The following is a 24,274-nucleotide window of genomic DNA, read 5'->3' on the forward strand; positions in this document are numbered from 1 at the left end:
TAGTTTTCCTGCAGTTGATATATATATATAGTGACTCAGTTGGTGGAAGATGCATAAAGGTCAATCTGAGGGCTATACAGGTCGCCACAGTATACAGAGGCATGCATGACTGGCATAAAATGTTGAACTATACACTGGATCTATGAGAGTACATTTATTACCATGTAGCCGGGCCACAGGGTTCTTGATCTGATAGAGACTCTGACATCTCAAATTTACTGTCTTTCCTGAGTGCAAGTGCTGTCAGTTTAGTGCTCCATCATACCAATTCCACAGAAATAATGATTTAAAAATGAATATATCTAATCTTTGGTCCAATTAGCACAAGCAAGAGGTAATCAAGGAGTCATAGTCTCTCATGCTTCTTCTCATAAATATACAGAGGGACGCAGTGGGGGGCCAGAACAAAGGTGACTTGTGAAGAAATTAAATATTTATGATGCAAAGCAGAGGGTTTGCAGGGAAGAATTGTCCCAGGGTTACTTGAGTAGCTTCTCTTCATTTCAGAAAGCATCTGTAACCCACAAAGAACACACCTACACTGACCAACACAAATACACACACTTCAGGTGCCCAGGTGAACTATATGTAACAACACAGCAAACTGTCAAAGCTGAAGACACAGCATATGAGATTTCCCAGCAGGAAATTGGATTTATGGTCGGGAAGGTCTCTTTGCTGTTCTACAGCAGAAAATGAGTTGATGAGTATCAGAGGACAGACTGCTGAGCACACGTTAATATGACTGTGGGAAGTGTAAAACATTAAAGTGCAACAGCGTGCACATCTGGATGTACTGTATCACTCACTGGGTACAATAAACATATTTACATACAGCATCTTTTTCTGGAAGGTTGAGCCATGTTTTTCACATGAATAAAGCCAAGACGCCTAATGTTGCAGCAGTGCTGTTTTAAATATTCTGCTCTCAGATTCAATGTTTCTGTAGCATGAATTGGTTTTTAGCTTTACATGTTTTACCCTTGACTACGCAAGCAATGAGCTGATGGTGGATCCCTATGAAGTACCTTCAAAATGACTTCTATGAAAGAAAGAAACCAAATAATATTTAATCATGTGTTTCTAAGACGTTTTCTCTGATCGTATATTTTATGTATAACTTCTGATTTTAATTGCAGAACTCACTGTTAGAAACATAAAGGATTATGTTAAACAGCCTAAAAATAACAAAGAACGGTTATAGAACTGAATAGTTTGACAAAAAACTAAGTCACAGAACCCCACCCCCTTCATCCACCCATCTACCAACTTGGAAAATAAAATTATTGACACATTAATAAGCAAGTTGAACTAGTCCATACAGCCCTGAGCAATGACTGGAGAGTACCAATAGATAGATATGTGGTTTGAGTGTCATGGTTTGAGTTTGTTATATTTCAGAGTTTTGAGTTCCAGAGTTGCGCACTAAACTGAAATATTCCTGGGAAGGTAAGAGATATTCAATTCAATTAAAAAAAAACTTTATTTGTCCCCGGGGGGCAATTCAAAGGCAGCTATAGTAAAAGTTCAAACAAAGACAAAGTGTCAGATTTGGTAAACTATTTACTCTTTGAGTAAAACAAATGCAATCCCACAACATTATTCCATCAGTTTTTGATACAGACAATAACCCTATTACAAACAAGAAAGACATCAATAACACATTCAGGTCATTTTTATCAAGAACTGTACACATCTCAGGGCAAGATTATTACACACCTTATGGCAATAGTCTTCTAACGTCATGTGAAGATAACATGAACGACTGTATAAAATACTCCGAAATCAAAACTTACCTCACCATCAGTGTGAGGCCTGAGGCTGTTTTACGGAGAAAAGGTGGACATATCAGGGAAAATGGCATCATTATGTGTGTGAGTCACAGGCACAATGTGTTTCTACCATCCAGTCTGCTGTGGAGCCTTAATTGTTTTAGTGGCAGACAGAGCTGAGTGAGTGAGTAGAGAGTGTCTCCACTATTTTCACTGCCCATGAGTCTTTTCACACCTTTCACACCTACGTGTTTAGTCCACTTGAAACAAACTTAAACCCTGATGCAGATCGTTTAGGCAGGTGTGAATACAAACCATCAAATTCGGGTGCACACCGAACAGGTGATCCGGGACCCAGCTAATGAGGTGGTCGCAGTTTGTTTCCAAATGGACCCTGGTACAGTTTGTTTGAGATGAGAAAGCGACCAGACCTTAGTTCAACCCAGTTCTAAAAATCATATGCTTTCTTACCCTGAGGAGACACGCTGTCTCCTGGATATTTAGGCAGAGGGCCATTTGAAAAGCAGTTAAAAGTACACTGTATTCACCACGTTCAGCAAAAAGGATTCAATCGGTCTTCTGAACAATGTTGCATTAAAGTGATCTCCATGATTGTTTACACTTTCTGACTCCCTCTTTAAGCTGCCTCAGACCTTCTTGTCCAAGAATTGAACGATCATTGCACATGTATGTTTGTTTACAAATTCTGGGCCTCTTTTGAAAAGTGCAAGGTGAAAACAAACCGCACCAAACCACTAAAGAAACATGGTATTTTGAATAAACCGTATAAAAGAAGCATTGCTTACTCTGTGCACATTAACTATTAAATAACCAGCTGATTTGATTGCTTCAGTCAGTAACTTCCTAAGTGCTCTCTATAGCTTTCTGGGAAGTGTGATATGGCTTTTTGAGAGCTGTAGATTCACTCGTGGCCGTTTGGATTAATCTTGAAACAATAACGTAATAATTAAAATGAGGAAAAAGATAAGATAATAAAATGCTGGTATTAAACTGTACGTGGTACATCAGCATGCTGAGGGCTTTATTTTCTACAGGGGACACTTCAAATAAAGCAGCTTATAGCCATTCTGTGATGACTTAATAGGTTTTTTACAGCAGCCTACACTGACCAAGTGTAGACATGTTTTTCAATAATTTAAAACAAAAAAGGACAAATTTGACTTTAAGGTTTAAAACCATCTCAGAATTACTTTCAATTCAATTTAATTGAATTTCCTTCGGGATCAATAAAGTATCTATCTATCTATCTAATTAAAAAAACTTGATTTGTCCCCGGGGGGCAATTCAACAGTATTTTTCTTTTTGCCAAGAGGAAACTAGCTGTCTTGAGCAATCTTACCTATAACACAGTACTCAGCAGGGAAGGAAAGCTGTTTATATATAGCCATTTTTTCACCACCACAGGAGTCTCTCTCTCTTTCTTGCTCTCTCTGTCTCTCGTTAACCCAGACATACACGTAACCACACATACAGCACATGCACACAGAGAAGCTGTTTTGCATTTAGTTTGTATTTCAGAAATAAATCTGTTTTCCATCATCCATTTCATGATTGACAGTAAGCAAAAGGATTGCAGCTTTTGCTTTCCGTGTGTGTGTGTTTGTGGACAACCTGTTGAGTTAAAGGATGTACTCATATTTGTATTCGATCATTCTACCTGGAGAGTCAACAAAATTGGATGGACTTGATGGAAAATTACGTAAACAAATATGTGTCCTCCTGTTGAATTATCAAATCTATACTTGACTCCACTCAATTCTTTAACCGATGTAAGTACATGTGCACGTTAACGAGTGGATTGTGGAAAAAAGATTACTGAGTTCAATACTCTTTACCTTTCTCTCTCTACCTCTCTTATTAGCCTCATTTTTTAATGCATTTCCTTCTTTAGTGACAGGAAATGATTATCATAAATCATTAGAGTTTCTCTGCTGTAATGCTGTGATTCCCGCTGAAGGCCCATAGATCATGTTCAACACACATGAACACAGAAACAAACATGCACATGCACACTAATTTCAGCTATTAATTGAATCTGTGGAAGGGTTTAACGAACCATCTCAGCCATCAGGATGTGTGTGTGGGGGCAATCAATTTCTTGAGGCTTTGCTAACTCCACGCCATGTACACAAACACACACACAAAGTGCTCTTGTCACCCCCACCCTGTCTTGCTTTCTCTGGCTCTCCTCCTCCTAATGACTTTTCACAGCTGCCTAACAGTCTTTGTCTCTCACACCCTTTCCAGAACAATTTACATGATTGTCGATGCAATGTTCTTCAATTTAAATCATTAGGTTAAAATGCCGCATGGCTTTAAAAAATATATAGCAGTAAAGCTATCGTTGTTTTAAAAATCTTTTTCTCAAGCTACCGCCCATGTTAAGTACGAGCATTTTCGTACAAAACTGTCCTATAACCTTTAGTCTGTTCTTTCACAGCAACAAAAGCTGTCAAAAAACAATGCCAAACTGTCTACACATCACAAACCTCATGTCTGCCTGTCTTCACTAAAGGAACAAATACAAGCTTTATATCAAAAGGTTGTCTGCCTTCACACAGTAGAAACCCCCCCCCAAAAAACACAACAAAAAATGTATTTTTTTTTCAGCATGCAGTGTGTCTTGCAGACTGCACTTTGGCTAAGACTTTGAGTGTCATTGGATGAGATCTTGAGGCATAAAGCAAGCCAGAGTTGCAGAAAAATCACATATTCAGAATTTACAATGATGACACTGTAGAGAACGGTTTAAAGATTCTTATGCATTTGGAGTCAGTGTGAACAGTAGGGATCAGCTTTTAACGTTCAGCCTCTTCCAATAACAGAAACACACTTATCATTTACCAATACAATGGCAAAGACCCCTTATGTCGACACTGTCCGGGATAGAGTTTTCACTTTTACGTTTGAAACAGAAACTCACAGTTATTGAAAGTCCAACAGCTCTTGTGTTCTTGTGTCTAAGTGTTTAGTGCTTTTTCTCTCCTTGTTCCTCCTTAACTCTGCTGATCCCGTGCAGAGTGCCACAGCAGGCACATTTGTCAACAGCTGTCAGTCATGGTGTTGCACCCATTTTTATAGCATCAAGGGTGTTAATGGGATCCATGTCAAACTTGGTTTTAAAGATGAAGGAGACCTGACTCATGAAAAGTTATCAAACACTTCTTGTGTTCACTTCAAGGCCTCAGTGTTTCTATTATAATTTTTTTTGTTGTGTTTATAGATTTACTCGTGAAAATTAGCTTCTCTATTTTTTCAGCTATGCTGTGGCCATTACAATGTTTGGTTTAAGGGGCTCAAAAAAAAGTTTTAAAGACATGAAACTTGGTATAAATGGTGATGAGGTTAGATCAGACATTGCTAAATGGTGGAACAGAGGCTGAGTGACGGTTTTATCCAGACCCATGACTGATATTTCTGATAAATCAATTAGCTTAAAATGTAATCATCTTCACAGAGCATTGGTTTTTTTCTTTCCTCTCTGCCATTGTGGCTACATGCTGCAGGCCCAGATATTCCGGTTAAAAGGATACCGTAAATTCCGGACTATAAGCCGCTACTTTTTTCTCACACTTCGAGCACTGCGGCTTCTACTCCGGTGCGGCTAATGCATGGATTTTTTATGGGGGACAATGAGCTTCTGCCGCAAAAACATTTGACTTCGTCACGTCGGATCTTAATATCAGTCATTTTGCGCTTCATGCACGCACCCTCATGATGGAAAACACACGGAGAAATACATATGATGCAGCTTTCAAGTTAAAGGCGATCGACCTGGCTGTCAAAGAAGCTAACAGAGCTGCTGCACGTTAAGATGACACTGACAGCGACAACAGAGACTGAGGAAGTGAGTAATGAAGTCATTCTGAGGCAGTGAATGGATGGACTTTTTCTTGTGAAATATATTACGGTCATCTTTTTCATCAGCCGTGTTACAGACACCGTCGGCTAGGCTTCGTATTGTAACGGTTCATGTTGTAAAGTCAGTAGTTGATAATGTGTTCATAATTCCGATTATGTGGAGAGTCAGTGAATGCACCAGCGAGAACGTGTTGAGTGGCTGTATGAGAGAACGCTGGGGGAGAGAGTTGGATTGTTACGGCAAGTTATGTGTTGCTCTCCGCTGTAAACGGCGTGGTCACGGCCGACAATGATCGGGTTATTAAAAGTTATTATTTGAACGCTCTCGTCGTCCTTTAACGTCCGTACGGACGCTACAGTATTTGCGGATGTTACCGGTAGCCTACGTCTGTGTAAATAGCTCTTGTTATAGCGTGGACACCTGCGGCTTATAATCAAGTGCGGCTTATATATGTACAAATACATTTATTTACTTATTTTTAGCCGGTGCGGCTTATATCCAGGTGCGCTCAATAGTACGGAATTTACGGTAATTTACAATGAGCATAGTGTCATTAAAATGAGCCAATTAAATTGACTGTTTTGTGTTTCACTGACGAGAGGGGTGAATACATGACATGGCTTGATTGAAAGAAAGAACAGAACATGTAAAGATGAATGGATGCACCAATTATTGTTCATTCATCTGGAAACATTTGTGTCTCACGTTTAATCAAACTGTGGCGTTAGTCCAAAGCGAGAATGTTAAGCACCATTACGAGACCAAACACGGATCCTTCGAGGAAACATAACCACAGAAGTCCAAAGAGCCAACTGTGGTTTCTTTTTCCTTTTTTTGAGCATCCCTGTCCCAGTTAATAATAAAATGTAAGATTCTGTGACATGTTTGTACTATTGAGGGGTTGTAATGAAAAAGTTCCTATGTATAAATTTTAAATTAAAAACTACAAGAGATTATTAATCTATGGATACGGTGGATAAAAGCAGTAATCCTGAGGGCATAAAGGCCTTAATCAAGTGCATACTTTTTCAAGCCTGTATAAAAACATTACGTCTCTTTGATTCCTTTTTGAACATTTATATTTTGAATACAGCTGTTTGCCAGATATAATATTTATGTAACAGGTTATGTATCAGGTAAGAACATAAAGATTAATTGTGAATTGTGATAAATCAATTCAAAGTCGAGTGAATCTGAATAGAGTTTAGTTAATCCTTAGATAGATAGATAGATAGATAGATAGATAGATAGATAGATAGATAGATAGATAGATAGATAGATAATAATATGAGGCTATAAAAGACTTATAACTGCAAAATGACATTAATGAAACAAACTGTTATTGTAGGTCTAAAAACTACTTACCCTTACACTTCACCCTATGACTAGCAGATCCTGTTGCTTAGTAACACCTTGTTGATAAGACTTAAATAAATTACATTTCTTTGCAATGTTACTATTGTCTTTAAACAAATAACTGCAAAAAGTATGATTGATATCTAACTAAGGTAGAATTTCCGGTTACTCTGTACATGTCTTTTTTAGGTTTCTATGTTTCTCTGCGCTCCATATTTTTCTGCTTTATCTAAATTCAAAAGAAATAAAAAAATAAACATTGAATTTTCTCACCTATGATCTGGTTTGCGTTTGTAGGTCCCCTATGCACCAGTTTTAAATTGAGACTCATAACCTTCCCATTCGGTCTTGGGTGTATTTTCTGTTTGTTAAGGGGTTACAGCCTGGAGCAGTGATTTCATGCTTTGATTTTGACAATAAAATAAAGAAGTCACAGTAACATCTAACCTTAAAAATCTGTCAAAAGAAATGTTGCGACTGAGCACAACCAGACTAATTTAGCAGCTTGTATTTCTTTAACTCAGCCAAAGCAACAGATATAGAGACATTCACTGGATTGCTTGTTGTTGTGTTTGGTTAGTGCATGCCTTCCTGAGTTTATGCATCTCATCATGAACTCCGGATTTTATTTGTTTAAGATTCATCAAGCCTGAAATTTGAAATTACTCACCTGGTTGAAGCATTTTTTTTTTTCTTAACTTACCTCAGTTACACAGTCCGAGGCAAATTTGCATTAACTTGCATATTTTGATTGACTGCACATTCATTTACGTTACCTCTAATGCCTAAGAATGAATAAAACAATGAATGTGCAAATGAGCTGAAGTCACCTTCCTGCCCTCAACTAAAATTAAAACCTGAAACAGTTTTTAAATGTGACATTTTTTATCTTCTGGTCACATCCTACCCCTCCTGTGTCTCTTCAATTTACAAATTTTGGTTTCACCCAAAAGCTCTGCACATGATTATCTCTCAGCAGCTCACCTCTTTGATAAAATGCCCTCAGAGAAGGGGCACAAACAACACTGCTTAAATCAAAGCAGTTAAAAAGAACTGCACTGCCTGGAGCAATTTGACTCATGAATAATAAAGCTCTGTCTCCTTTAAAAAAAAACAAAAAACAAACACTTAGTGTTAATTAATTATATGTGACGTTTTGCATTATTGAATTGTGTTTATTTTATTTGACTCAATTGTGCAACAATAACTGAGACAATAAGTGAGTTTATCGAGAACATGGTTGTCGTACAAAAAGCTCACCTCGGATTTAATAGTTTCAAGGATTCAACTTGTTGCTTATAAAGCCTTGAAACGTTAGATCTTTTGATTATTATTGTAGTGACTATGACTGAAAAAAGATAATTGATATCTGTGGAATTGTTGTGTTGAGAGATTGAAGATATAATTAAGGTGAGTGAGTCATGGTAACACAATTGGAGGTTTCAATACAATTGTACAGACCGTTTTGCTACAATGATTAAGACAACCTTGTTCAGGTTGGGGTTTGAGTCAGAATGAGCATCATAATAAACTAAAACAAAATGCAGAAAGGTAAGTGAAGGCTGGCATGCTTTTGTTTTTCTGTCCCTTTCAGGGTGAAACAGAAAGACCAAGTTTTCAAACAACTTAGAATTATTATTAGAGTAGCTAAAAAGAGACCATTTACTGTTTTCTGGTTTCCCATGTGAATTTTATCCAAACCAGATACACTCATCTTGTCCTCAGTGATTTCCTGTGTGTTGAAAAGTGAATTATTAAGAACTTTTTTTCAAAATGGAAATGATCAAAGTTTTGTTGTTAACAAAACTCATCAAAGGGTTTAATTAATGAATGTTATGAGACCCAGTCTGTTTATAAACAGATTCAGGGGGATTTGTGGAAAAAAAACAAAATATAAATGATTTAGTCCTAAAAATGGAACTAAATAATAAATGTTGTGAAGTGACTCATAACTTCAGCACCAACTTTGCTCAAGCGATCAATATTGCAGAGGGTGACTTTTATGATACAGCTTGGTTTCTAATGTGGTAGCTTAACCCTGGGCCAGTGCTATATACAGTGAACGAGACCAGTCGTCATTTTATTGACATTAGGAAGTTAAAATGACCTTCCATGAAATAAACCTTTATTAGACCTCTCCTGTTAGGAAACTTCAGACCTGTGGCAGTCGTTATGATAATTGTCTTTTTAATCTTCAAGAAAAGAAAAGTGGTTACACATAACCAGTATGTTGGATTTAAAGCTACTGTCAGGAACTGACAGTCTGTTGAGTTTTGGGCCAGCCTGTGGAGACAGAACTACATGTCTAATTCTCACTGCTGTGTTTCTGTCTGTGCTTGGGTAGTGTTTTCTGACAAAAACATCATCCTACATTTTTTCAAGAGTTCTCATTGTGAATATTTGCTGAGGAAAATATGTGTCCAATCTTTCGGTTTTCACCCTCCCTGAAAGAGGTTACCAGATTTAATTATCAAGAGAAAAATATTTTTTGTTGATAACTGTCTTTTTTTTGCGTTTGTAGATCATATACAAACACAAGTATACATTTCATTGTGTTTCATAACCAGTTAAACACTACCGTTGTTGCTCAGCAATAACACAGAAAATGTTCTGCTTTTTTTTTTTTTTTTATGTCAGAACTGGTTATTTTCCAATGAGAAGTAGACTTACTGTTTATTGTGGGAAACACAACCTTAGTGAAAACATTAGTCCATTGTGGTGACAATGACAGCAGGGAATGCATAAATTGTAACCGAGTCAATTTGATCAAAATTCTTTATGACAGGGAATTATTAATTTACTGATGCTGGCCGGAGTCACCACTGTGTCAGGCCCATGCCATTTTAATTTAAGCTCCAAGTTAATAGACGTAAAACAATTGTTTTTTCTCAGGTTTTTTTTCCAGGTTTATCAGAAGGAAGCTTTTGTTCAGAGGACTGTAGATCCGTTCCTGCAGTCATCAAGTGAGACCTCTGAGCTCCACAATGATAAATATTAACAGAGAGAGGGTGTGGTGATCAATACTGCTGTCTTATTCGATCACTTCATCCAATTTCATGAAAACAAATACTTTTTTAAAATTATACCAACATTTGTTAAAAGCATGAAAATGAATTCCTATTCTGAATGGGCATAGCTCCCTTATGAAAAGTTATTGGTAACTTTTTACTCATATCAGTAGGCATGACGTTTTTCTTCTTTGTCACAATCACACACGCACACAAAAATAAGAGACAAGATGCTTATATGTTGTTACTGAGAGCTGTGATAGGGAGTAGGGAAAAGTAAAAGACAATAGCCTAATTGACCTTTGTGGTCCATCGATCAACATGGAAATTTAATTTTGTAGCACAGATGACTTGTTTTCTTTTCTAGTTTCTAGTACCGTAAATTCCGTACTATTGAGCGCACCTGGATATAAGCCGCACCGGCTAAAAATAAGTAAATAAATGTATTTGTACATATATAAGCCGCACTTGATTATAAGCCGCAGGTGTCCACGCTATAACAGGAGCTATTTACACAGACGTAGGCTACCGGTAACATCCGCAAATACTGTAGCGTCCGTACGGACGTTAAAGGACGACGAGAGCGTTCAAATAATAACTTTTAATAACCCGATCACTGTCGGCCGTGACCACGCCGTTTACAGCAGAGAGCAACACGTAACTTGCCGTAACAATCCAACTCTCTCCCCCAGCGTTCTCTCATACAGCCACTCAACACGTTCTCGCTGGTGCATTCACTGACTCTCCACATAATCGGAATTATGAACACATTATCAACTACTGACTTTACAACATGAACCGTTACAATACGAAGCCTAGCCGACGGTGTCTGTAACACGGCTGATGAAAAAGATGACCGTAATATATTTCACAAGAAAAAGTCCATCCATTCACTGCCTCAGAATGACTTCATTACTCACTTCCCCAGTCTCTGTTGTCGCTGTCAGTGTCATCTTAACGTGCAGCAGCTCTGTTAGCTTCTTTGACAGCCAGGTCGATCGCCTTTAACTTGAAAGCTGCCTCATATGTATTTCTCCGTGTGTTTTCCATGATGAGGGTGCGTGCATGAAGCGCAAAATGACTGATATTAAGATCCGACGTGACGAAGTCAAATGTTTTTGCGGCAGAAGCTCATTGTCCCCCATAAAAAATCCATGCATTAGCCGCACCGGAGTAGAAGCCGCAGTGCTCGAAGTGTGAGAAAAAAGTAGCGGCTTATAGTCCGGAATTTACGGTAGTTCGTAGCTATACACACTGAATTATTAAAATACTATGTCTTAAATATAAACTTGTTTACGTTACAGAAATAAATATGTCCCTGAAACCACACTTCATACTATTCATGTCCTTCTTTTTAAAATAAACTCTGCCAAACATTCCTACCCTTCCTGTGTTATTTCTTTTAAAAAATAAACATAAATAACATCAGGCAGTTACTGCCTGTTTTTAGGAGGCAGAAGTACGAAAAAAAAACCCTCACCATAATGTTTCATGGTTTGCAATGCTGACAATAACTGAGACAGTGTCAGTAGCTTTTTCCAAAAGAAAACCAAGAAATGACAGTCAAGCAAACAGCTCCTTTTGGGATGCACAGTATGCATGCATCTCTCCACTATTCTCTAGAAAGCCAGACGAGCAGCAAAGGAGAAATGGGTGCAGATTCATTAAATTGTCAGGACACGATAGTATTGGGGGAGTTTATAGGCTCGGCCAGGAGCTACAGCTAAATGTCCCTTCACATGGACAACAAACATTTCATCTGGTGTTTAAAACACACCTGGTATACCCTATTTGTTATTTCTTTTTCTAAACAAGAGCTGTCTTGCTGATGTTCTGGCAGGTCTTTAAACTAGAGCTCAGGAAAGTAGGACACTGTTTGTTGTGATCTGTTCATCCCTCCTATTTGATGTATTGAAGGGTTGTCACGGAGTGCTGCACCAAGTTTAACAGCTCCATAACTCTGGGACGAGCTGCGCCCCCAGGTCATGTTGGCCCCCACACTGCCTGTTTTTAAAGCTCGTCTCTAAACTAATTTTTACACCTTGACTGTAACTCTGAAAAAAGGTCTTTTAAACCTGTTCTTGCCCTTGTCTTTTAACGGTTTAACTTTGTTCTTGTGTTTTTATTTCTTTTACTGTTTAATCTCTTTTCATATAACTTTTCATTCATTGCAACCACTAATTTTTTAGGACTGTACAGCACTTTGGGGAAGACTCTGTATAAATAAAGCTGGATTGGATTTATGGACCTCCAAACATGGTGCTGAATGTCTGCAGAGACCCTGTCCTCTGTTCCCTTGGTTAATTCAAGATGTTTTAGTTGATTCGTGAATGGAGTGTTCCACCCAGTCAATGCATCCAAGTGAGTTTGGGAGTGGATACAATACAGCTTTTGGATGCCATTCAAATTGGCAATATTGTTGATGTGGGCTATGCAAACCCAGACGTGGGGGCATAGAAAAGAAAATGTAATCAAAGTGTGGCAAAATGTCACACCAATAAAGCTTGTTCCAAAATGAAGGGTAGGCTTTTACCCGCAGATGAAAAGTTGGTCTACTTTCTTTGGTATAGGCAGGTGCCAAAAGCCAGAGATTATAGCTTCCTCCTGCTTGCTTAATTATTGGCTCTTACAAATGTAGTACAGTGGCGGCTGGTCAATAGACACTGCTGCTCACCCACTCCCTACAACCAAAAAGACAAAAAAAGCTCCATATACATGTACAATTTTAAAAGGTTAAAGCAAATAATATGTATTGATTGAGTAAATTGTATCATCTGCAAAAAGAAGTTCTTGGGCGCTACAATTTGCACCCTGGACCGCTTCTGACTGGTGATATAGGTTGAACCACAGTATATGCTATTCTATTAAATATATACTGTACATATGACACATGCTTCCCTGCAATGGGTGTGCGCTGGTGGTGACGATCCCAGGATGAGGGACAGTTTAGATGTGGTTGGTTTACAAGCTGCAATGAACACTGCAAATGACTCTAAAGGAATTATTTTTTCATTTTTCCCAAATAATTTAGTCTTCATATTTTCAGTTGTTAAAAATCTGTATTTGTATTTTAAATTGCTTGAAAATGGTGAGTAAAATTGTCTTAAAAGGATAACATTACCAGGGAACATGCATAGGTTAGGCAAAGCCCTGAATATTTACTGCTTCTAGATCCGCCTCTGTAACTAGTTTTTGTTCTGTAATGGCAAGGTGATAATATAGTCATGCTGTTTTGGCTCTTACAATCAACAAGAGCAGCACGGGTTTAATCATCCTATTTTCAAGAGGGAACAAAACACATGTTTCGGGTTGTAATTTAGCCCCAAGGAATAACCCTACAGCACAGGAACGAGGAGCACTTTTTGATTGATTGCGTTCAGAGATGTCATCGGTGCAGTGAGGATGAGCACCGCGTGTATGTGCGCACGCGCGCGCTTGTGTGTGTGTGTGTGTGTGTGTGTGTGTGTTTGCAGTAGCACTTGCTCCCTCCCTTACTTTATTCATCGGCTCTTCCAATATTCAGTCCTGCAGTGGCGCACGCGGGATCGGTGCTTCCGCCGGCACGAGCGCAGACTGAAGAGTCCCTTTAATATCTAATTAAAACCGACGAAAACACAAAGAGCTCTGTCAACAACAATTCCTCCTCAGCTTTAACAACACTCTTAGACGGATTATCAAGCGATTCCGGAGTAACTTTAAGACTGTCTCCTTCCGTCCGTTTTGTTCTTATCTTGTCTTTTTTTTAAGCGCGGCTCCTCAGTCTGCACCTGATTGCCTCCTCAGCATCTTCAGGCTTTCAGCATCTAAAAGGATCTGTACATGGTCAGCAAACAATGACTGAAACGTGGCCATTTGACTTTTATTTGAAGGTAGGATCATTGTCATTAGGCCATTTTTTTTTTAACAGATAATTGTTTTTGTCCTTTAGGCTTAAGACATTTTTGTTGTTTTCTGTGTTTTGGCTTTCACAGTTTTCTGTTTAAATGTTTACTAATGATGGCAGACCTTTAAATATAAAAACATGTCTAATACTAAATCCAGAGTGACATATATGCACATTATAGGCCTATATGAATAATTTCTATAAAGCTACATTCGTCTTTGCCCTGTCTTTATTCTTTAAAAAACACTAAATAATAACTAATATTTATTGACTTGGTTCTTGACTTGGTTATTGACTTGGTTCCCATAAGTGGGATATGCTTTGATCTAAAAAAACAAAACAAAACAGAAGAAGATGTTTTACGCTTTTCAGTGTTTTGTTTCTTTTCCAAAAATGATTTTTGATTTGTCTGCTGCAGATGGATACAGCCTCTGATATCTGCAGTGTTCCAATCCAAACAGATTTGATTGGAGCCCTATTAAAGTCTAAAGGTGTGAGGGGAAGCGCAAGTGAGAGCAAGGAGAAAGAAGATCTGTGTGATGTTCACCTTCCTTGAAGGTGAGAAAGTCTATTAACACCTGGTGGAGGGTTATCAGGTTCAGACTCTGGAAGACAAAATGTACATGCATTTTAAGAAGGCTCCACTGGGACCAGTGATGAACAGCACGAGGACTCCAGCTGATTCATAAGATCTAGTAAAAGATGGGAGACCATGACTTGCTTACACACATTTTTACACAATTCCACAAGAGGATGTGATGTTTTACCTGCTTTGATTCTGCACGTTTTATTGAGGACTAAGGATGTTTTAGGACTATTTCACGCAGATCTTTTGCTCTCTAACATTTTTGATATTTTGTAAAACTTCAAATCATGATCCAAACTGGCTTAAGAGGGAAAAACTTCCTGGATTACATATACAGTGACCTACCTTTTTGACCCTGAATGAGGGATGTAAAGCTTTTCCAAGGAGCATTACGTTTTTGATACGTCTCTTCCCTCTCCTCCTGGTTTTGCCCAAGCTGGGAGTGCAGTATGGATCTGTCCCAGGACCAGCAGTCGAGCTGGAGCCCAGTTCAGCCCAGCTTCTCTTCCTTACTGCAGTACGACAGCTCTCAGGAAAACTTCAACAACTCAAACAACCTCAACAGCAGTGTCATGCAGTCCTCCACTTTCAACTCACCAACTACCTCCATCCATCAACCTCTGCCCTCTCTGCTGCCCTCCTCCTTAATCCCTTACTCCTCCCTTATCTCCTCCCCTTTATTCTCCACCTCAACCCTATCATTTCAGCAAATATCCACTTTTGTTTACCAACCCTCCGCTTCATCCTTACCTTTCCCCCTATCCAGCTTTTCTCCCAATGACTTAGCCAACCTGGAGAAAATGCTTCTCTGGACTCTTCACGAGCCCAGTACCATCGCTCTGACCATCATGTACTGTCTTTCTTTTTTTTTGGGATTTGTTGGGAATTTAATGTCCCTGCGCGTCCTCACCAACAGGCGCAGCCGACGGCTAGCAGGTGTCAGTGCAACACGAAATCTCCTTGTGAACCTCGCATTGTGTGACCTGGCTGTGGTGTGTGTGTGCATGCCCATTACACTCGGAAACCAGATCTACACCTCTTGGGTGTACGGGGACCTTCTGTGTCGAGCTGTGCCGTTCACACAGGCTGTTTCGGTCTCAGCCAGTGTTTTAACCCTGACGGTGATCAGCGTGAATCGCTACTACAGTGTTCGATCACCATTAAGAGCTCGCTCCATGTTTACCCGCCATCGAATCTTGGCAACCGTGGCTGTGGTCTGGATTGTATCTTTTATTATATGTGCTCCCATCACAGTTATGAATCGACGTCGGGAGATCAGCTTTGGGACATTTGCCATCTTGGTGTGTCAGGAGGAGTGGCCGCAGCACCGCCTCAAACAGGGGTAAGTAGTCCAACAGAATAAAGGACAAGTATTTTCTTGAAGTTTGTTAGCTCACTCATGAAGATGAAAAACATTGGTCTGCTCTTTAGGAATTTAAATTTTTCAATGAAGTGTCATGATAATCAAAGTATTAACATCAGTTAGTTGTGTCTCAGCAGTGGAGGTCGATAGGCGCCAAGGGCATTGGTGCTTAGGAATAGGGGGACCAGATCATCTCATTTCAACCGTGTATGCAACCTATGAAGGGTGGCTCTTTCGTAGGTCATCTTCTCCAAAAGATGCTATCCTCGCATTGAAACATAGGGTTTCAATTATTGCCCACTTTAAGAAAGTGCCTCATGGTTTTATAGTGTAGCACTCACATATGACAACAATATACAATGTAGTTAAGATAATTTGAGAAAAGGTTTTTCTTACTGTTTCATCAAATCTGATGCATCTTTAATGGGGTATATCAGCCAGACAATATCTGCTAACAGATATGTGAGTAGACTCCTAACAGTGAAGGAGTACTTTTAGTGCATTTCTGATTTCCAATAGGCATTGGTCTGTGCATGTAAAATGGAATCATTAGTCAGCTCAGTTCAGCCCACAATTTAGGGGTTATTTTTCCCATGAAGTGAAGAGCCCACAGGCTGATATAGGAAGAGCAAGACAAAGTTAGAAGTCACTGTGCTAGTTGCAACTTTTAGTTGCACAATATATACGCTATGTGACGTTCGTATGCATCAGATGACGTGTACATACTTAAGTGCAGGCTGTGTTATCTGTTGGCTTAGTAGTTTGTTAATGAGCAACATGAAGTAACATGAGACAATGTGAGACAATGTGAGACAATGCACAAGTTTTCATGCACCCATGCTATTTTTTTGTACGTGTCTGGGGCTTTTGGATCCCCTTCCAATTAAAACCTGCAAGGTTTTGAATTCTGTGCATTAGATGGTTGGATTTCAAATTCAGCAGCATTATGTTCTTCAAACGCAGGTTTAGTGATGGACTTTTGTTCTATTGTTGTGCCTTGCAGGTGTTGTGTTCCTTATCACTTCTATTGTTTATTGTCTGTAGTTACTTTTATCTTTTTGGCTGGTATTTCATTATGCTTTTATTGTCTGTGATTGTGTGCTGCAAAGTGTGAGAAAAAGTGTTGATTATAGAGGGAAACTGTCAAATCTGATTTTCTTTGGGAGTTCTGATGGGGCTGCTCATGATGACCTCGTCATACTGAGCCTTGTGTCTCTGTGATGGAAACAAAACAACTTGAACGGGTCTGAAAAGAACCCAAAAGTTCAACAATTCTCAGGCTGCAATGCATAACTGAACACTGAGGAGGATGATGTAATAGAAATATCCTTCATGCAAAACTTATAAGTAGCAGAGTATGCAGGGAATTGGTTCCACTTATGATTTAAAACCTTAATGTTCCAGCTTAAAATTATACATTTAGTTCCAGAAGGGAGCATCTTAATGTGTTGTCTTTCACTTTTCTTCCACAGATATAATGTGCTGCTGTTTGTGATGCTCTACTGCCTGCCTGTGGCGTTTAACCTCACCATAGGTTTCCTAACTGGCAGGCGGCTTTGGGGAGGAAAGAAATCTACTTTTGCGGATCTGGATCCTCGCAGCCAAGCTCTGCATTTGTCCCGCCTCAAAACGCGACAGAAGATTGCTAAGATGGTCGTGTGTCTGGTGCTGCTGTTTGCAGTCTCATGGCTGCCCCTCTACTTGGCTGACCTTTGGATTGACTACGATCAAAGTCAACCATCTTGGCTCCTGCAGACTCGGCCGTTTGCCCAGTGGCTTGGTCTGACAAACTCCAGCCTTAACCCCATCTGTTACTGTTTCATAGGGGATCTGTACCGCTCAGCTAAGGTGATACGGACGAGATACTACCAGAAAGTTGCGGCTCTCTTCGGCTCCGCCTCATTCTCAAGTTCGGTTGCAGTGACGTCTCCGGTCACACGGATTTCAGACTCAAGAGTGACTTATGCTGAGCGCCACCATATTGCTGCAGCTGTGGCAGCGTCTGCGTCCATTGTAACTGTCCCCAGGCTGTTGAACCTGGCCCGAGGCCAGGGACTAGGGCAGAGGGTCGGAGACAGTTCAGACAGCCAAGCAGGCTCCGACCACAGTATCTCAGACTGGTGTCGCTCCAGTCCCAGTGTGTGTGACAGCTCCTTGTTCCCCTGCCAGCTGCACACTCTTCAGAACTCCATGCAGAAAACACAATTCCTGCCCATGAGAAGACACTCCGTGAACGACAACGCAGGATCATTACCTTTAAGAATGGAGTGTGTGGAAATAGACATTAGGCCTTTAAGGAGTTATTCAGGGGACAGAATATATGGACTGTCAAACGATAAGAGAGACATCATTACTATGGGAAGAGACGCTTCATGTTACACCCTGCAGCATCGGAGCAAAACATCACACACAGACTCTTTGGTAGGAGACAGGGAGGATGAAACCATCGCCATGACCAACCTGTGAAAGCTTCAGATTAACTCATACTTTATATCAGCAGGAGTGACTTTTTTCTCTTCTTTGTCACACACACACACACACACACACACACACACACACACACACACACACACACACACACACACACCACCGCTCCTGATTCACAGAGTGTAGTTGGCAGTATGAGTTAATCCCCTCCAAAAGCCACTGTTTGACTTAAGGCTAAACTGACCTGGTCTACTCTCTCTTTCTGTCTCTGTGTTGTTTTCTCTTTGTGTCCAGGAAAGCATAGGGAATCCAGGGCAGGTGTTTGCAACCATCAGATCAGGTTTTGAAGGTGGATGTAGGCAGCGGTGGTGGAGTAAACCCTGCAGGGGAAGAGCTGGAGTGTTATCTAGCCCCAGGCTAAAAAGGCATTTATCAGTAAAAAGGGAAGTGAAGCAGCAGCTCACTACCATATGCAAAGCATATCACAAGTGATTCAGTGTCTTGTCACAGCTTCATCTCATTTCAGCTTGAAACTATAACACAGCTGGATTAAACAGCATTAAAGTGTGTCTACATTCTTACAATATTTGTCTTTCTTCTTTGCTGTTGCTTTAGGTTGTTTTTGATTTTCACAAAAAGGTCAATTCTCATTGCGATGAACTGTAATGTAGGCACGTGCTGTATCACACAGATAAAGCCTTTGCCAAGCGTGTCTGACACGTCTGTGCTGGATAATGTCACCATCAGTGTCTGCAGTCTGTGACAGAAACATACAGAAACAGCAGTTCATGCGTTCAGTCCATCAAAACTTCAAGGAATATGAGATAGCCTCTTCATGATGCAAATCATCAAACTGACAGCATACAGTGAATGCTTTTCTTTAGATTGTGAGGTCTGTAATATCTGATATGAAATAAAGGTAACGCCCCAAAAAATAAATTCACCCGAAACCTCAACAAAAAACAAAAGCAACCTTTTTTGATCTCCTTAATTGTTTTTAACCATGGTTTTAGTTTTTAATTACAGTATCCCAGTATCTTGGCCTTGATCCATGTTAACTCTCGAGCTGCCTTCTTGTTCTATACCTTTTGCATGCACATGGCATTGTTTTTAGGTGTGCATCTGCAGCACCAGAAATCACCTTCATTTACGATGAGTTTGAAACAACAAAAACGTTTATGGCACCATCAGTCACCTGATCGTTAGTGTTATTATTATCCATGGAGGCTTGTAATTCTAGCTCTTTCCACCAGTTTCTTTAGAACAGAAGAAGAATTTTAAAGGCGATGGGATCGTCGTCAAGACCTCTTACCAGGTCCTGTGACCTTTTTTTTAACAAGCCTTGAACCTCCTGCAAAGCTCTGATTGGCTCGGTTATGTTTCCAATCAGGGAAACGAGCTAATTAAACCGAAACAGCATGTGTCTTTTCCAGTAAAGGTCAAAGAAAATGTGATTTGAGGTGAGCTGAACTTTGAAAAAAGATTATTGCCAATATGGCATTGTCTGTACAGTGTATGGCTCCTGTAAAATGGAAAAGTAAATCAGTTGATATTTTATGGAAGCAAGGAGAGATTTGGTCAGAACAGAGACACTGACCGTAAAAAAACCAGCAGCAAAGGTGTGAAACGCAGCAGAAATGGCTCGAAAGGTTAAAGAAATAAAACACATACAAACACCCACACATACGCGTACACACACACACACACACACACACACACACACACACACACACACACACACACACACACACACTCACACTTACACAGATGCATGAACACAAAGATAACAAATTCTTATCTAGCCTCAGGCTTGTGAGGAAGAAAGTGGTGGCGGACAACAACGACCTTTGTGACATCATGCCCATAATCTCACAGAGAAACATTTTTAATCATCATCATTTTAACGGAGATACATCTAAATCCCATTAATTTTTGGCTTTCTTTTTAATCTCTTACTTGTTTTAAATGTAACCTCTCTTGCTTTTCCAGGAGGATATATTTGATATATACTGTAACAGGCAGAGTTTAAATTTGGTCACCTGTAACTTTGACTGAAGCTTCAGTGGATTTGCACAAAGTTTCAAAGGGCCTCCAGGACAGCTTCAATACAAAGATAAAAAAAAGGTCCATTTAACAAAGATATAACAAATAGTGGGTGGCCTAAAATACACAAAGAGGAAGTTTCTGCATACTTCTCGGATGGCTTATCTAATCTTCTGTTGTTCCCTGAAGCTTGATTAAATCTAAATCGGATCTGAATCAAGTTATGAGTCACTCTCATTCTCTTATGAAATGAGTTATAGAGAAGCTGAATCAGTCTGTCTCATAATCTTTAAAATGGACACCACACCATCCGGAAGTTGATTTGTAGATCTATCCCAAGTTGGACATGCTGTTTTAATGTGTTCATTTTTTTTTATTTTTTTTATTTTTTTAGAGAATTAGAAAATTAAGCCAACTGGAACTGGATCTACATTTGCAAAGGTTGAGGTCTATTTTTCTACATTCAATTTTGCTCAAGGTTGAACATCTGTGTCTATTCTATGAAGTTTAAGTTTTTATTTTCACCTGTGAAAAGTAACCTGTGGACTTCACTTTTAAATAAATGTATAATTTCTATTAACAGCTCTGTCTTTTCCTATGAGCCTAATAAAAGGGTTCTGAATGCTTTTCATCCTCTATCCATAAAGCATTTGCACATCTGAGATAAACAGAGTGAAGCAATTTGCAGGAACGTGTAATGCATCGCTCATGTTGTTTTGCAAAATGCAGTAAAAAAACATATATTGGCATGTGGTCTAAAACACCCCAGAGTATTTAATAAGTATGTAATTATTAAAAGACGATTTTGAAATGGTATTTTTGACAACATAACCTGAATTCTGAAACATTACACAAGGTATTTTGGCTTGTTTGATAATTTTGTCATAATAAACAAATCTATTTTTTTCTCACCGGGCCAAAACCTTTATACTGAGTATGAGGAGTGCACTTAAGCAGACACACTAAGAATATTAATAACATACATACAGAGATGGGGGCCAAGTACAAAATCGATTAGATGAGAGGAAGATTGCCACAAGTGCTGACACCTCAAAGAACGCTGTGCTGCATGGTGCAGTTGAATGCACTGAACATGCGTAAAGATGCTGACAGGCCAAGTTAAACTTGAATGTAAATCAAGATGGCAAGATGAAAAATTCTTAGTTGATGAGAATATTAAGGTGTTTTTTTTTTTTTTTTTTTTTTTAATTAAGGCAGATAGCAAAGCATAAGACATCTGCCCAGTGTAACACCTTGGGAGATCTTAAGGCAACCTTTAGGCAACCTTTTCCACCACAAGGATAAAACAAAAACAGATCACTGATTCATTTTTGACGAGCAGTTTTCATTGATCTTGTGCAATACCTGAAACTAGAAGACAAAGAGCATTTTATTGAAGAGTTTGAAAAGAGGTAATCAGTCAAAAGAAAATGATACTTCTTTTTGGGATATCATTGAACACTAAGGAGCATTGACACTGTCAAATTTGTCAACATCTTACTTGATTTACTGTATTTTAGTAGGAAGTTCCCTTGTTCTTCAGTCTCTTGTTGTTTGTATATCAATGCTCATTATCTGGTATATACAGTATATTACAGACAAAATGCATCTGTGATGACAATCAGACTACTCCACATACACATAGAGTTGCTTGAATGGATCTGAGTTTTTTGTAGTGTTTTTGAAGGGTCACTAGAAGCACTAACATGCATGTACTGAACACTTGCACACGCATACACCCTCCTACCCAACACTTATGAGGAAACACTTCAACTTATAATTGCTTTCCTTTCTTCAGACACAGAGCCCCATATATGATTCTCTCAGATCTAATTCTCCACATCCTTTAATCTCTCTGGGTTTTTTTGCACTGTTGATTCCGCTGTCCTCTTCTCCTTCATGACGTATTTCTTTCTTTACATTTTGTCATCTCCGCTATAGCCGTAGTGTCAGAAACTTGTTCTAACAATAACATCTTTCTTCCTCCTCCCTCATTAACATCTCCTTATTTCTTTTTTTTGGCCGCAAGACAGGGGTTATTTAACACTACTGAGCAAAGCCAGAGGGGCACAATGCACAATTAAGGCACCAAAACTGTGAACTAATAAGCATGATGATGATGAGGCCACTTTTGCAAAGCCAGAGACAACACTTTCAGGATGAGGTTGATTAGGGAAATGGATTTTTGGCCTTTGAATATGCCTGCTGTTAACAAAATGTAAAATTTATTTTACTTAAAATGATTAAATATTCATGCAGCGTTAGTGTTAGACTTTGTTAAAGTTTCCTTGAGAGCAGTGAATGGTTAAATTAATCGACAATAAGAGCTAAAGTCTTCTATCTTGCTCCTGTCCTCTGCTCATGTTTACCATGTACATGTTGAAAACAAAAGCCTTTCTGCACACATATGCCATCTGTCCCATTTTAAACGTGATTTTCATTTTCATTTGTGAAACCTGCAAAATAAAGACAGAATTGTGGTGTCCTCTGTCTTTTCAAAAAAAGACAGAAGTTTTGACTCGTATGTAATAGTTTGAATATTTATTTAAAAACACTCATGAAATGCAACATGACAAAATGTATAAAACACCTAATCCACCCAGTTTCAACAATAAAATCATTTACAAGGAATCTGGACTGAAGCACTGAATTCAGTTCTTTAAATGTGTTTATTATCTACTCTGACATGTTAGAATGTGTCATACGGCCTATTTGATGGACATCACAGGTAATGATACAGAAAAGCTGACTTCTCGTATACATTTTAAGAAATATGGAATAGTTTGCAAGTTTGCCAGTCCCCCAATTTGCAGGCATGTGATATAGAAGGTCAGCCATATTTAAAATGTTTAACAGAAACCAAGAGTTTTTCTAGGTCACAACTTGCACAACTTCTAAGACTTCACATTGTGATTTTTGTTTTACCTCTCCTGCAGTCTTGGAGAATTTTTTTTTTTAAAGGGACCTGTTGTTCAGATATAGTATCAGATTTAATTAGCCCACATGTTGCTGTAGCTCTTGCACCATGCAGACAAAGGCTGTTGTGACATGGACCGACTTCATTAGATTGTAGAAAACAAACAGCAGTCTTGATGGAGTGGGAGTGGAAAAAGGTGAGCCACTGAATTTATAGAGCACTTTAAAAAACCTGGGGTTGCTCAGCAGGCTCATTAAAGTAGCAGTGAGGTGAAGAAGACTCAGCATACATAAATACGGTGCAGACTGAGAATCTTGACTTTTTGAAAAGTAAAAGAGCTTAATTTGTCCATTGTTTATAAAAGTCAGGTTTAATCGGCTTACTGTGTTAGAGATTGTTGTTCCACCAAAAATAGATTATAGATAGATACATTACACACAAGTCACATATTTTTATTTTTTAAATTGGTCTAATTATTGATTGATCTAACTGATTAATTATAGTATCTCAATCAATTGTATATTTGCAAATTCAAAGTGTCATGGTTTGGTTTTGTGTATGTTATATTTCTGAGTTTTGAGTTCTGTTTTATTTATTCCCTGGTGTTTTTCAGTGTTACTTTGTTTCCTCGTGTCCTTCTATGACGTCTTTAATTGTTGCCAGTTTTACTTGCGCATTAATGTTTCTTAGTTCCGTCTTTAGTGTTCCCTGTTGTAATAATGGGATCTTAGTTCTGGTCTTCAGTGTTCTTGTTTCCTGCCTCTGTTTCCCTCCTGTCTTGATTACCCTGATTGTCCTCACCTGTCTTATTAGTTTCACCTTTGTCTGATTACCCCTGTCTATTTAGTCTCTGTGTTCTTTTCCTCGTGTTGTGGGTTTGTTGTTGTTTGTGTCCTGAACCCTGCTGTTGGATTATTTGGATGTTCTCTGTTCCTCATTTTTGGATTTAGTTTTTTGAGTAAGTTTTGCCTTTTCTTTAAATGAATCTCTTTGTTTTCTGCACTTGGGTCCTCCTCCCTATTTTCTACCTGTGACA

At 39.0% G+C, this 24,274-nt stretch overlaps 1 protein-coding gene across 1 annotated transcript; it reads left to right on the plus strand.

The window, feature by feature from the left end:
- Nucleotides 1–13,560: 13,560 nt before the first annotated feature.
- On the plus strand, nt 13,561–20,157 carry LOC306820578 (neuropeptide Y receptor type 2-like). Its single transcript, XM_079338458.1, has 3 exons — nt 13,561–13,888; nt 14,321–15,830; nt 17,324–20,157. Exons 2-3 carry the CDS (start codon nt 14,938–14,940, stop codon nt 18,315–18,317), a joined length of 1,887 nt encoding a protein of 628 aa, XP_079194584.1. The 5' UTR covers nt 13,561–13,888; nt 14,321–14,937; the 3' UTR covers nt 18,318–20,157.
- Nucleotides 20,158–24,274: the final 4,117 nt, after the last annotated feature.

The sequence above is a fragment of the Symphodus melops genome (genome assembly GCF_947650265.1).
Source record: "Symphodus melops genome assembly, chromosome: 2".
Classification (NCBI taxonomy): Eukaryota; Metazoa; Chordata; class Actinopteri; order Labriformes; family Labridae; genus Symphodus; species Symphodus melops.

What these genes read in the sequence shown, in the direction of transcription:
- LOC306820578 (XM_079338458.1), top strand. Translation starts at nt 14,938, where the DNA reads ATGGATCTGTCCCAGGACCAGCAGTCGAGCTGGAGCCCAGTTCAGCCC. An exon ending in CAGCACCGCCTCAAACAGGG is followed by an intron (nt 15,831 to 17,323) that starts GTAAGTAGTCCA and finishes TTTCTTCCACAG; the next exon opens with ATATAATGTGCTGCTGTTTG.